This window comes from Cryptomeria japonica, chromosome 9 (assembly GCF_030272615.1).
Source record: "Cryptomeria japonica chromosome 9, Sugi_1.0, whole genome shotgun sequence".
Classification (NCBI taxonomy): Eukaryota; Viridiplantae; Streptophyta; class Pinopsida; order Cupressales; family Cupressaceae; genus Cryptomeria; species Cryptomeria japonica.
In genome coordinates, this window is record NC_081413.1 from 6,967,705 (window position 1) to 6,983,326 (window position 15,622).

The 15,622-nt window shown below is 32.0% G+C and overlaps 1 protein-coding gene across 1 annotated transcript; it reads right to left on the minus strand.

The window, feature by feature from the left end:
• Positions 1-11,455: 11,455 nt before the first annotated feature.
• Positions 11,456-12,031, minus strand: LOC131067747 (protein DMP6-like). The gene has a single exon (XM_058002872.1). It carries the CDS (start codon positions 12,029-12,031, stop codon positions 11,456-11,458), a length of 576 nt encoding a protein of 191 aa, XP_057858855.1.
• Positions 12,032-15,622: the final 3,591 nt, after the last annotated feature.

Sequence of the window (15,622 nt, forward strand, 5' to 3'; positions counted from 1 at the left end):
AACAGTTGTTGATTCCATAGCTAAATGGGCCTCTAGTGTTGATTGCAACTAGAATGCCATTGATTGGGGCTCTCTACCTCCGAATAAATCTAGGCAATTTCTTTAGCTTTTTCATAATGATCGAGCTTAACTCTTCTTGCTTGCTATTCTTAGGGAAAGCGAGTATCGTTTGGATCACAAACTCTTTTAATTTTTGCAGATGGTGGAGTAATAGAAAACCTCCTTGGGTTTTTCCTCTTCTATCTTTATTGATGGCTATTGCTATCTGGAAATATTTCTGTTGTAATCTATTTTAGACTCTACTATCTGGAAATCTTACTGTTGTAATCTGTTTTAGATTCTCTCTCTATTTCTCTCTCTCTCTCTCTATATATATGTATGTATATGCCAAAGTTGAATGTCATGAAAATATTCATTGTTCAATATAAAAATTAAATGAGTTATGAGAAAGACAAACAACATCATCATCATTGATGTTAATGATGGAGGTATATTAGAAGAAACACATACAACCCAACTGCCTCTCACAATAAAAGTCTCTTGGCTATCCCAACTCCTTAAAACGTTAAATGCTAAAACCTATGCATTCCACCTTGTTCTCATTTGTGATTACACAATCTAAAATCCAAGACAATTATTGTATCCTCATATGCTAAAACTTGTTTGTTATTTTTCTAGGAATCGCAAAGAGTAATAGTTATTTGTGGAGACTGGAGACTAGTTGGAGCAAGAGATCGTTAGCCAAGCAGAAAAGACTTTTCTTAAGGATGGCATTCATGTATTCTCCTTTTACATTCAAGCAGAGGTTCACGTGTATTCTCCTTCGCATTCGAGCAGACTCAGAAAAAATGTATTCACAGCAGTTTCTGCAATGCCTAAAAATCAGTTAACTTGCAAAAATAATGAAAAGCAGCCCTTAAAACTCTTGAAAGGAATGAAACGCAACGGGTTTTTTGGAGGTCAAAAGGTGAAAAAAGTAAAACCATTCAAAATCAACGCCTGCCTTCAGAACCATAGCAGAAGCAAACTGGAATCATCACATCATCATCAGTATTTCTCAGGCTCACAAGCTGTCGATTATAAATGATTTAGGCAAGAAAAACATGAACCCTGTCTGAACCTACAGGCACATCATCCCAAATTCTGGTTCCATAATGTTGCGTACCTAGAATTGGCCTAGTTTTCTGCCAATTCAGTAATCTAACTTTACACAATTACAAATTACAATATCCAATAACTTAAACTTTAACTAGTGTAATTATAAAAACCAATACCATGACACTTATAGCTAACTAAATATCCAGTATCTTTAAACCTTAAATAGATTCAATCAGTTATAGAGCCCTGTACCTTAAAACCTTGTATTGCATTAACCAAAATCCTGAATAGCTTCAAATAATCACAGAACCTCAAAAACTTAAAAACTTGGGCATTTTAAATCAATTATAAAACCCAATGTCTTACTGTCTCCGGCTAATTACAAAACCTCGATCTACAAACATAAAATAGCTTTTATCAATTACAAAATCCATATGCAAAAATATAAAATAAATTTGGTCATTCATAAAACTCAAATCTAAAAACATAAAATAGCTTTGATGAATTACAAATCGTAATACCTTAGACCATTAAATTAACTTTGATTAAATAACAAAACCTGATACCGTGAAACTCTAAATAGCTTTAACTAAATGAAAATAATAAAATGCAATAACTTAAATCCTGAAAAATGTTAATTATATAAACCAGTAACTTAGATCCCTGAAAAGAAATGTGACCGCTTACAAAATCTAATTATTTAAAATCCGAAATAACTTCAACCATTTATGGAACCCACTACCTCAAAACCCTGAATAAATACACCAATTATAAATATCAACACAGACCAATGTCCCTAACTGGCTAAATCAATCACATTGCGCACAATTAAAAAACCCTAAATAACCTAACCAATCGCAAAATCTAAAACCTAAAAACTCCTATGCAGACCTACAACCGTTAAATTGCTTCGACTAATTACATTGCATGTTTATCTAGGCGTGCGTATGCAGCCCGCTGGATGATAACCAAAAAATCCTCCCTCATGGTATAAAAACAACCAAGATAATGCAAGCAGAATATTGAAGAGGCATATTTCACTGGATGATGCATAGAAACAAAAATAAAATTATGAAAAACCAACCCATACATAAACAAGCAGGAAAAAGTTTTTTAACTGAGCACTTAAGATTGAAAATAACTTACACCGAACGTGAGGGACAGGCATGTCGAACACGGTCTTAAAACAATTGCCTGCCAAAATATAAGAAATGAGGAAATCCAGAGAAGACTGATTGGAATAAAACAATCTTCCGCGTCCACCCATTTCCGCTACTCCTGCAAGTTTATGTTATTTCCGTTTATTTCAGTGTTCCGCGTCCACCCTTATTTGAATAAAGCAATCTTCCGCTTCCAAAGATTTAGCAACTTAGCTTTTCCCTATTTCTGTTTCGTTCTTGTCTTCGTTTTTTGAAGAAAATATGGGGAGAACATGAGGACGACAACATGACCAAAATCTACCAAAATAACTCATTGGTAAATGAGGTGTTAATTTATTCTTTCTCAAGAGAAATATGAATAATGAGTAGTGTTTTTTTTTAAAGATATTTTACTTATTTTTAAAAAAATAAAATTTGTTTTTGCATTTATTCAAAAATTGTTTTATTTATTTTAATATTATTTTATTTTATAAGTATTTCTTAGAGTACTTAGTGTGGGTATTGTCTATAAGAATTAAGTATTTTTTACATTTGAAAAATCTATTTACCTTATATTTTTGGCATGAATAAAAGAAAAAAAACATAAAAACAATTAAAATTTGCATGAACTGAGAAAATCAAAAGACTTTAAAAGAGGTGCTTGAAAAACAAATCTAAGAAATGAAAGACATTGGCAGCCACAACAAAGACAAAAGGGTAATAAACAATAATAACCTTATGACATTAAATCCACAACGCGCTTTTGGCAAAGAAGTATCAAGTACAATTTTTTTCCAGCTAAACCTTGGTTCGATGAAGAGTTCAAGACCGCAAAAAGAAAGCTTAAAACATTAGGAAAGATTAAAAGAGTACAATTTTTTTATGTAAAACTCGTAAGATCCAAAAAAGAAGACTACATGAAAAGGAGAAGGAAAGAGCTAATCTCTTTGAGTAATCATAACTCTTGAAGCTTCTGGAAAGAATCGCAACAGGCAAAAGAAAAAATTGAAAAACAACATAGCAAGTGTTTAATGACTTGGTTATGCTGAGGAATTCTATGAAAGAGGGCAAAACATAGAACCTCCTCCAATTAGTAAATCTAAGACCAAACTTTTCTCTACTAAGGATGTAAAGATGGGAATTAAAAGGTTGGTTACCAGTAAAGCTTAGGACATAGATGGTCTCTAGGTTGAATTCTTGAAGTGCAGTATGGAAGCTCTTGCTCCACACATTAAAAATATATTTAATCAAGTTATTTAGAATGAATTTCCAACAAATTGGACAATTACTATTGTCATCCCACTCCTCGAGAGCGGTGATGTCAACAACCCAGCAAATTATCGTACAATAATGATTGGGGGCCCCCCTATTCGGTAAGCTCTTTGGAAGTATGGTAAAACATAAGATCAATCTTTGGGTTGAAAAAGAAAAGAAAAGGGCAGAGGGTCAAGCTGGTTTTAGAAACCAAGGCACTCTACCATTGACCATTGCATCACACTCAAATATTTGATCGAGAAGGTTTGGGAAAAACAGAGTGAAGATGTATTTTGTTGTTTCATGGATTTTAGAAAAGCTTTTGACACGATTCCTAAAAGTAAATTATGGCAAAGAATGGAAGAATTGGGAGTTCCCAATCATTATAGGGCAACAACCCATAGGTTGTATGAGTAGGTTCATGCCAAAATCAGAACTAAGGATGGGCTTTTAGAGAGTTTTGGGAGCGACATTGGAGTCAAACAAGGGTGTCCACTATCCCTCACACGGTTTGGGCTCTAAATAGATAAATTAGAGGATTGGATAGCAAAACCATTTGGTGAGGGTGTGATTTTGGCTACTTATAGTAATAAAGTTAATTTTTTATGTTGACAACCTTACTCTTCTACCTAAAATGGTTGAGGGCCTTCAAGATAATCTAAGAGTAGATAGAATCCTTTTTTCATGAGGTGGGAATGCAAGTGACCATTAGAAAAACCAAAGTTACGATTTTTACTTTGAAAATAAAAAGAAGCAGGTAAAGTTTGAGTTTGAGGACAACCCATTATAAGTGGTGAATGATTACAAATACTTGGGCCTAGATTTTTATAGCAACCTTAGTTGGGAAGCTTGTAGGGCAAAGAGGATACGGGGGGATCCAAAGCATTATACATGATTCAAAATAGATGTAGATCAAACGATCTATGGGATTGGAAAACTAGGGAAAATGATATTTTGATTACTTGTTATTCCAGTGGTTCTTTATGGATGTGAGGTTTGGTGCAACGATACCTCAATATCAAGATGGAGACAAATAAAAAGATTATACAAAGATACCTTATTACAAGCAACTTCAAAATTAAAACTGTAGACACCTAAAATTGTCCTCTCATAATTAAATAAATATTTTTATTTATTTAATTATTTTATCCTAAGCCTTCTATTAATTGAATAGATTTTTATTTATTTAATTAATTCACTTATCCTTTTCTAGCTTTTCCTTATTTTGATAAATATTTTTATTTATTTAAATTATCCTTTTCCTAAATTAAATAAATATTTTATTTATTTAATTGGTCCCACTTCTTCTATTAATTAAATAGATATTTATTTATTTAATTAATTCATTAGCTTTTTCCCTCCATGACACTTGTCATTTATCTCTTCATTTTATCCTAACTACCCCTTCATATTTTATTATTTCCTCTACCTACCCTTTAATCCTAGCCGACCATTTATCCTTTCACCTCTTAATCTTATCCTTCCATTATCTAAGGTGTTCTCTATATAAGAGGATTCCTTCATCCTTATATCAACCCTAATCCAACAATCTAACTAATCATTCAAGCAACTAAGACTTTTATGCAACCAAGCGATCAAGCGACTTCACAACCATAATTCGTTCTTTGTTGAGCTCTTGTCCATAATACAAAATCTGAGAGCAATCATATCAAACGAGATAAATGGAGATATGAAACAATGAATATCAAACCCTACTAAGTGTGTGAATGGTATGATCTTTCTATTTTGTTGTGATTTGCATGTTTTAGGTTCTTCATTGGTGTATGGTGGATTCTTGATAATAGAACCAGGATTTATGTGGTTGGATCGTTGTTGGTTTTATAATAGTTTAATCTTTCAAATTTCACCGTATACAAAAACCACAGTTCCTTACAAGATCATCTTAGCGAAAGTTGGAGTCTTTTTAGTTGATGTTGTTGCAATGATTATGTTTCTAGGCTATTTGAAGAGAATGGAGAAATGGAAGATCACAGTTGACCCAAAATTGTGACAAAGCAAAATTTTTAAAGAGAACTTGAAAAAGACTTGGATGAAAAAAATATCAAGTGGCTGAGTAGATAAGGAATTAATCTGCATGAATATCCAAATGGAAATGCTAAAATCAAGAAATATGTTAGAGAGAAAGTAATTTAATTGGCATAGTGGTCAAAGAAACTTGGAAGAAAAAGAGAATACTACATCAAGCATTTTAATCACACATGTGAACATCAACAAAAACACTATATAAAGGTAGATATAAAATGGAAAGCAAAAATCTAATTGCCCAATTAAGAACTAGCTCACACCATCTTTGGTTTGAAAACGAGGAGGTGGAAAATACCCAAAGAGGAATGGGCTGAAAGGGTTTGTCTTCTTTGCACGTCGGGAACTATGGAAATGGAATGGCATTGCATCATGGATTGCATAGCTTTTGATGACATTCAAAGAAACTATACGAATACTCTAAAAGTTGAGTCTCTAAATTCCTTGTTCGAAGAAGAACAAATTATTTAGGTAGTAGATTACTTTGTCAAAATTCACAACAAAAGAAATATGGTCAAAAAGGATTAGTGGTCACCCTTAGATTTCTTCCTAGGTTGGTCAGTCGATTGGTTATTTTAAGACCATTATTTTGTTCTCAATTTCAGTCCCATAGACTACTTGGTCTCATGGACGTCATAAAAAATATCCATTCATTAAATATTTCCTAGAAAAACATATCAAAACAAAAAATATTTCCTAGAAATAATTATTTATCTTAAAATTATGTTATTTTACTTTAAATTATATTATATATATATACAAAGACATATATAAAGTATGCATATCTTTGTTTTTATGTAGTGTTTATTTTGAAAATATTATACTTATAATTTTAATATTAAATTTTGACATGTAAATGTTTGTCAAATTTAAGGTAAAATGTAAGATTTTTATAGTCTCTAGGAGAGGAATGAGCATATTTCTCCCTTAACATGTTAAGTTTTGGATTATCAATGTCTAAAACATGTTCCTCTTGCACCAAAGTATCCTTATGGGGGAGATAATTTTTGAGAGAAGAATTAGCATCATTCTTTAATGCTTCATGTCTAGGAGAGAGATTATTGAGAAAAGTTAATCATTTCCTCTTCTTACACCAAAATATCCTCATGAATAAGAAAAAAATTAGGAGAGGGACAAGCATGGTTCATCTCATCATTATCTATATAGGAGGAGTACCAAGGTACGACATGAAGAATCTAATAAAGCTTTTATAAAAGAAATATATGCCTAAAAATTATTTGAAATTCTCATTATGTAACAAATGAAGATGTAATGGATCACAAGTAGTATGATATAAAAATTGTCACTTTTTAATAAATAAATTCAACAAGTGCAACTATTTAATAATTGGATGAAAGAATGTAAGAAAAGTTGATTGTGAAAAATGCATTAAATTAGAAGATATATAATCATAAAACATTGATTGCAATATATTTTTGGATTCAACTGTGTAAGAATTTTTGCATCGATGTTTCAAGTCACACTTTGTGAACCATCATTAGGATGAAAAAGAATAGGCGAAGGAGAAAAAATTAACTTTTCTCTTTCATCCTGATGATGGTTCATAGAGTGTGACCCGAAATGTTGATGCAAAAATTCTTACATAAGCAAATCCAAAAATATATCGCAATCAATATCATGGACTGTGAAAATTTGATAAATTTGAGCATAAGACATGTCAGGTTCACAAAAATGATATGTAGGGAAATGAGATCCCAGGTCTAGATGAATGTAAACTAATATCTGAAATTCTTTTACATAGCATTGGAACATGAATAGGTTCAACTACAATCATGATAGGAGAGTTCAAAGATAGAATTTTATTCCTTTGTTGCAATGAAATTGAGATCACGAAGTGTGGTATTATATATAAGGTTAATGATAGAAAAATACTTTATTTAAAAGTAATAAACAATAGATGCATAAAGAATAACTGAAACAACAAGCCAAATCTAGGATCTAGAGATACAAAGAGGAATCTAGACCTAAAATATGGAGTAGAAATTATTGTTGAACACACCTGGATCATACTACGAGGGAGGTTGAATCAACATAAATCAAATTATAACCATTTGTTAATTTTAGAATCTTCAAATCAGATATGCAGAAGTAAAGAATGAAATACAACACGCACAACGAAAGAATACCAAGATTTTTACATGGAAAATTAAAGTAAGGAAAAACTATAGCGAGGGTCAACTCACGATATATGAAACAAATTATTAAAAAGTTTATTCTAGGCTTGACACTTCCAAGAAAGCTCACTACTCCCTGGATGGACTTGCAGGCTAAGGTGTGTACTACCCTAGGGAAAGATACAAGACTTGTAGTCTTAAGATCACTTCTCTAGAGAAAGATACAATGAGATTACAACGACACACACAATGTGAAATGTGTAGAAGAAGCATCTCAAATATTGGTAGTGCAGTCCTCTTTGTAGAATGATCACTCTATCATACAGATTTTGCACACTTCATCATCATTTGAGATATAATTGATTTATTTCACACATTACAACAACATCACATCAAATATCACAACTTCAAAAATTATTTAAGCTTCCATATATATCATTCACAACGTCCAAAACATCAGTTAGGTAGGCTCAAATAAGACCTAACAAATGAAACATGCGACCTATAATAGGTCGACTCTAGGCATATGCATCAACCACAAAATTAGGTTGTGGATCAACCTAGTAATTAATTGAAACTTAAACATATCATAACACTTCCTCAAAGCTAATGAAATAGGTTGGAATCAACCACAATTTTGAAAGAACATACCTAGTTGGCCAAATAGATCAACATCACTGTCAAGATCACTAATTGTTTTCCTTTTTACCATCAGGGAGGGACTCAAAAAATCACGTTGGCCAAGATCAAGGTATGGGAGACCATATACAACCTTTCTATAATATCTCCTAAAGAAATCAATCGTGAAGTGCTAGTGTAGAAGAACGTCATCAATAAATTGGTAAATTTTGTGTAGACTAGACTGACTGTAAGACATCAATATAATAAATACTATGCACCAGAGCAACACACTTAAAGCTCATGTCATTGGTCCAACACACTATCCTCAACATCTTCCTAGAACAACTCGAGGTCATACCAATCATTATAGTAGAATGCATAGCATTCTAGTGACCCAATTGCATTTTAGTGAGCTAACTAAAACACTTTATTTTGATAGGTGTTATTTGAAGTTCAAACTCTTATAATTTTTTTCAGTATAAATAGTTAAGTCCTAAAAATTGGTAGACTGGTACTTGACATACTTCATAGATTAATTCCAGAATCGCAAAAGCGGGCCATGTAGGACAAAAGAATGCAAAGCAAAATACCAGCACATAGACATAGGGAAATATACTATTCTATACTTAGACACATTTCCTCAATTTTCTCAATCACCCAAGCATGAAATTGAAAACCAAACATCATGCTACTAATTCCCTAAATATGTAGACATTAACCAAGATGACTGCAAAATATGGACAAGTCATGAATTTTGTGAACCAATGCATACCACCTTCTCTGGACTAGTATAATGTCATTAGATCATTCTTTAGATCGTCTAAAATGACACAACTAATCACAAACATCTCCAACACACACATACACCATCAATGACCACAACACATACTCCAATTATCATCTCCATGACAATACATACTATCATACATCAAGTTGGCACTAATGACAACACATATTGCCAACAAGTGTTAGACATGGGTGTTGGTTTTCCCTAGTTTGAAGGTGCCTAAAACTAATGAAGGTGGGTAGGAATGTAGGTGGAATGTAGTAAGGAGGCTCTGAAATATTGTCTCCCAGAAATCCAACCTAAGAGAGTGAGACAAGGGCACCTAGTGAATTAGTTCAAGGTTTTTTGCCCATTTGAAGTTTGTCACAACCTAATATGTCCTATTATAGAGCCATTATTTGGTTCATTTAATGGATGCTAATTAATAATTAAATGCACACATTTGAATTGGTCATTCATTTTGTTTCTCTTTGGGTTTCCAGAAAACTCCTTTGATTGTGACCACCTTTTTTTATGGAAGGTGCTATAGGAACTTGTTACTAGCAATACTCCAAGATAAACTATTATATAACACACATAAATTAGATTATTTTAGGTTATCTTCTTTTTCATGACATAATGAAGTCATCAACAACTTTTACTAATAATAGATCAACAAAACCTTGTGCTTACGCTTGTGCTTGTAGTTAAATTATAATATCCCTCTTAAGCCTAATTAAGGAGATCATATCATCTTTTCATTTAATTGTTTTCTATTACATAGTTTCCAATGTATTCATTCAACTTATCTTAAGTAGAACTTGAAGATTTTTAGTTGTAGTGAATTGATAAATAAATATAACTAGCTCGATAAATTTAATATTAAAGAGACTAAATCATTGTCTTGAACAAATATGTAACAAATTTTTAAATTACACTTATATAAAAAAAATTAAGAGCACTATAATAAAATTAGTTAATATATCTATTGAAGAGATATCAATTTAAAACTATTTTAAATTTTTTATGTTTCTTATTAAATGTTACTATTTTGACATATAAGTGGCTTTTAAATTTAAGATAAAAGATAAGAATGTTTCTTAACATGCTCACACCATTGCAATCCACCCTTTGTTGCTATTGTAGAATGTCATTTAACATTGATTAAAAAGTAAAATATAATAATAAAAATGAAATCCTCTAAACAAAATTATTCAAACATAATTTTTTTTAAAAAAAGATTAAGATTAAATGATTCAACATAAAAAAAATCTAGAATATGAAAAATAAAAATAAACTAGCATACCTATCTTTAGAGGAATATAGGTAAAGTACACTGAAAGATATCATATTTATTATTCCAATTAAAAATTTATTATAATTAATATTAAATTATTATAATATTACGATATTGTAATTAATATTATATTATTATTAAGATATGATTATATTATTATGTTTTAATATATTATTATTTTTATATTTTACATTTTTATTAAACTCTTTATAATTAATAATATTAGATTGACATAATTATGTAAAGTTAAACAAAATTTTAAACTTTGAGAAGTGGAAGTGAAGATATAATAAAATATGTTTTTTTCTTTTTCATGCATCAAGTGTCACAAACATGTCAAATTAAATACCTCTACTTTTTAAACTTTGAGAGGTGGAAGTGAAGATATAATAAATGTTATTTTTTTTTGCTTTTCATGCATTAAGTGTCACAAACATAGTTTTTATTGCTTCCACATCCATATGTGAATATAATCCACGTTCAACATAAAAATTAAAACTTGTATCATTCAATACATATCTTATAAACATTATTTTTTTATTTTTAAACTTTGAAATGTGGAAGTGAAGATATAATAAAATATTATTTTTTTACTTTTCATACATTAAGTGTCACAAACACGTCAAATTAAATACTTCTAGTTTTTATTGCTTCCACATCCATATATGAATGTAATCTGCCTTCGACATAAAAATTAAAACTTATATCATTCAATACATATCTTATAAACATTATTTTTTTAACTATAAAAATCATCTTAAAATAAAATTACAACACTCAATATCATATCAAATACCTAAATACCTAAAAGTAAATATCGTTATTCAAAACTTCAAATAACCCAATTAACCGATGTTAGATCGGATATAGCTGGTTTTCCGCGAAATCCATTTCAGTAGAGCGTGCATGCTGATGGCCCGAGGTAGAGCACTCAATGGGCTAGGGTGGCCCAAAGCTTGACCAACCCCAAGGAAACCCAGAAGAATGCGACATTTACGTGCAACTTTTATTTAAAAGACAAGATCATCACAGATCTATCAACATTTACGTGCGACTTTTACTTACTAGAGAAGATCATCACAGAGTGATTTCCTTGTCTATCTTAACCTCCAGCAGGATACCCGATTCCATGGCGCACAGTAGGAAAGATTACAAAGAAGAGACTGCAAGCAAAACCCATTCCAAGTGGAACATTCTTCAATAACTGCTCTGCGTTGTCTTGAGCATTCTCATAATAACAATTCACAACGTTTTTATCCATCAAACTCAAACATCCAAACACTGCCATCGACAAAGAAGCATGAACAAAGTCTATAAACCTCAGCTTGTACGAAGACAAATCCAAAGTAGTCTTATCAATTCTCCCATTCAAAATCCAGAGCCCTGTTGTTGTGGCGAAGCCATAGTAAAGCGTCCCATCGGCCGACAGATAGCTGTCTGTGAAGGACGCAACAAAGCAGGAAATCCCACACAAGCCCAACAGAAAGGAGGTAAGATATCGATTAGCAGTATAACAATGGTCTCCATTGGTAAAACTTGGAGATAATAATTGAAAAGCTAGAACAGTTGTGGTGGGAAGCAGCTTTATAAGATTTGCCCCGCTTGAAAGTGCTTTGTCTGCAATCACCTCCGCGGAACTCTTTTTATTGTCCTTCTGAAGCGCCTCTGCGTCTCCCATTATTTTCAGTATTCAATCAACTATTGAACACTCTGATTTTCAGCTTTGTTTATTAGGTAATATGGAGATCGAATACATGCACCCACATATATATATATGGATAGATAGATAAATATTGACGTTTTCAATCGATAGAGAAAGAGAGAGAGATGGGTATTGACGCGTTAGTGACGGAACGTGCTGGTCTGATTTCTTTAAATTCAAATCAAAGGAAAGTGGTATACGATTAACTCTTTTTTTAAAAATATATCTGAGAATGGAGGAGGGCATGGAGAGGGAGGAAAACAATGGGAATAGTCTTAAATGGAATTGGCAGTCATGATCAAGAGTTGTATACGATTGCCTTTGTTTTTTGATCTGAGAATGAAGGAGAGCATGGAGAGTGGGGAAAACAGTGGAAATAGACTTAAATGGAATTGGTATTCCTGATCAGAATGTACGGCTCTACGTTTGAGATGCCGTTCTAATGGCGACTTCTCAATTATTTTCTCAATTCAGGCTTTAAATTATATGACAGTGGCAAAGAATCATATATTTAATCTTCAAGCACTTGCAATAGATATATTAAATCCCTTGATAAATAATAAATAATAAATATAGGGTTGGTGTAGCTTTAAAGGAAATAATTTTATAATAGTTGAGAATGTTTTACTAGTTGTGATAGCATTTGTTGATTTAATGTACAATATTTTTAATAATATAATATTAATAGTTGTGACTTTAAAATTGTTAGTGTTGAGAAGAGTGTCCATAATTGAATGAAATATTTTCTTAGATCTTAAAAACAACAAATCATGTGATGCCACATCAGCAAACTAATAAAACATGACTTAGTGCATATTTTTAGTGGCCTTTTTGACACCTCAACAAAAAAAAATGTTAACGTGGCATCATATTTGACAACGGGCCCTTGAAACCTTAGTTATAAGCAAGAGAATTGTCAATAAAAAAATGGGAGTGATTTGAAATTGTCACACAAGATTTTGAGAGACACAAAATTAAGGTCCTCAACTAGTGGACCTTCTCCCTTATCACTTGAGTTTTATTTCTTGAAGCTATTTTTTTAATTAAGAAAATCAATTTTAACAATAATTGAATAAATATAATTTAAATTTATTTATGAGTTAGATATATAAATGATAATGAATATTTAAAAATTAATTATGATAAATGTATTTAGTTTTGAGAATAATGTTGAAACATTATTAGTGTTAAGTTAGATTTTTGCTTTTGTTGTAGGTATATAAAATGACATTCTAAATCTAAATAGTATTGTACATTCAATGCAACTTTACAACAATTTGTAGTTTAGATTTCAATCCCTCGAGTTTGAACTAGTGTTGTTCCCTTGATCTAATGCACAAGCATGAAGCTAGCCACATGAGAATGAGTCCATAGAATGTGTGCATAAAGTTATATTCACTTTCATTTTCCTTCTTTCCATATATATCAATAATGATTTTTTTAGTGGTTAATGTTTGCCAATTGGCTAATAGTTGATATTGGGGATTCAAAATTTGGCTAATAGTACAAGCTATAAGGAAGCCTAAATCACCACAATTTTACATAATAGTATTTGAGTTTCAGTTAAATCGCTAGAACATTTATTTTAATAAACATTTATAGTAAAACAATTGCCACAATATTTGATAACTAATTAGATCAAATCACCTAAATTTTGTAAGTCAATATAATAGAAAATGAAATTAATTCATCAATAATATTATATAATTTACAGTTATTTTGGGGTAATATCACTATTTTTAATCACAAATAATTATTTAATTTATAATCTAATGACTAGGGTTGAATTCCATGGGTTAAAAAAAAGTACCCATGGAGCTCTAATATCCATTGAGCCCAAAATTGTATTTGGGTCATTGGAGATTTATAATTGTAAGAATTTGTCAATAACAACCAAGATCTAGAGACCAATGAATAACACAAAAGTAAGAGACATGTAAAGATAGACAAGAACAAACTATATTTTCATCAAGATGCAAAAATCGATCAACTATACAATGAAGATGAGCTTATTTATAAAGGCAAGGCCATAAGGAAATGAGAACACATAATCATGACATGTGGCTCAATGAAATGCAAGGGTAGGTAGGAGATATAATAGAATATTCCACTAAAGGTGGATCACCCATAGAAGGTGGAATGTGATAAGAAGATAACACCACAAAAGGTGCAATTTCTCCTACAAACAACCATCTTCCCTAGATGCACAAAATTGTCTAATTGTCTCATATGCAAACTATAATGAATGCATTATCCTAAGTAAAGTGTAATTATGATACATAATTTACACCAACACCCCCCCTTATGTGCAACTTAGGGGAACATAGACTTAAGCCTACAATGCAAGATGGATCTCGACTACTAGGTCATATTAGGTACCCATGTACAAATGCAATGTAATCTCTAACAAATGAAGAAATGGAGAAAACCCAATGGGAAAAAACTCACCCCCAAAAGAGAGATGAACACATAAAATAACTCTCAAAGAAGAAGGATGAAGCCCCAAGAGAGGAAAAAGTCCCCCCTGCCCTTCCCCCCACCCCCAAAAGTGAGGATGGATAAGTCAAATGACCCCCCAATGAAATGAATTATCTTGCACCCCAAGAGAGCTCACAATTGATGAAACTTACTCTCAGTGAAGGTTTTGGTGAAGATGTCTGCAACCTTCTCTATTATAGGATAATATTGCAAATCAATGACCTATTCCTTAATCATCTCCCTAATGTAGTGCATGTGGATCTCAATGTATTTGGTCTACTAATGGTGAACTGGATTCTTTGAGATCTGAATGGAACTTTGATTGTTACAATGAAGGAGTCTAGGCCATGGAGTGGTGAAGCCAAACTCTATGAGAATGTTCTGAAGTCAAATAGTCTTAGTAGTTGCATTAACAACCCCTCAATGCTTAGCCTCAATCAAAGAAAGAGCAATAGCATGCTGCTTCTTGCTCTTCCAACAAATGGGGCCAAAATCAAGATGAAAGTTGTAACCTGAAGTGGACTTACGATCATCAAGATTGCCAACCCAATTTGATTCTGTGTAACCAACCAAGGTAAGTCCTATGCTTGCTACATAGTGAATCCCAAAGTGATTTGTATCTTGTATGTAGTGTAAGATGTGTTTGGTAGCTTTCCAATGAAGCTCACGGAGTTCTTGCATAAAGCGTGAAACCATGCCAATCACAAAGGAAATATCAGAGTGTGTTTGAGTCAAGTAGATAAGACTCCCAACAAGATGACAATACAATATGGTATCAATAAGTGAGGTGGAACACTTAACCTTAAGCTTGACTCTTGAAAGAAAGGGAGTCAACACAAGCTTACAATCAACCATGTGGAACCGTACTAGAAGATCAAGAGCACACTTGAGCCGAGCAAGTGTAATCTTGGAAGAAGACTAAGATATCTTAATCTCAAGAAAATAGTGCACAAAGCCCTAGTAAGTCATAGAAAACCTCTCATGTAAAGTAGATTTGACACTACTTTTGATGGATAAGTCCCACTTAGTAACTCCTGATGGTTCTGAAAAATACTGTGGATTAGAAGTTATAGGAATATAAGCATGTGG

Coding starts and splice junctions, on each gene's coding strand:
- LOC131067747 (XM_058002872.1), bottom strand. CDS start 12,031: ATGGGAGACGCAGAGGCGCTTCAGAAGGACAATAAAAAGAGTTCCGCG.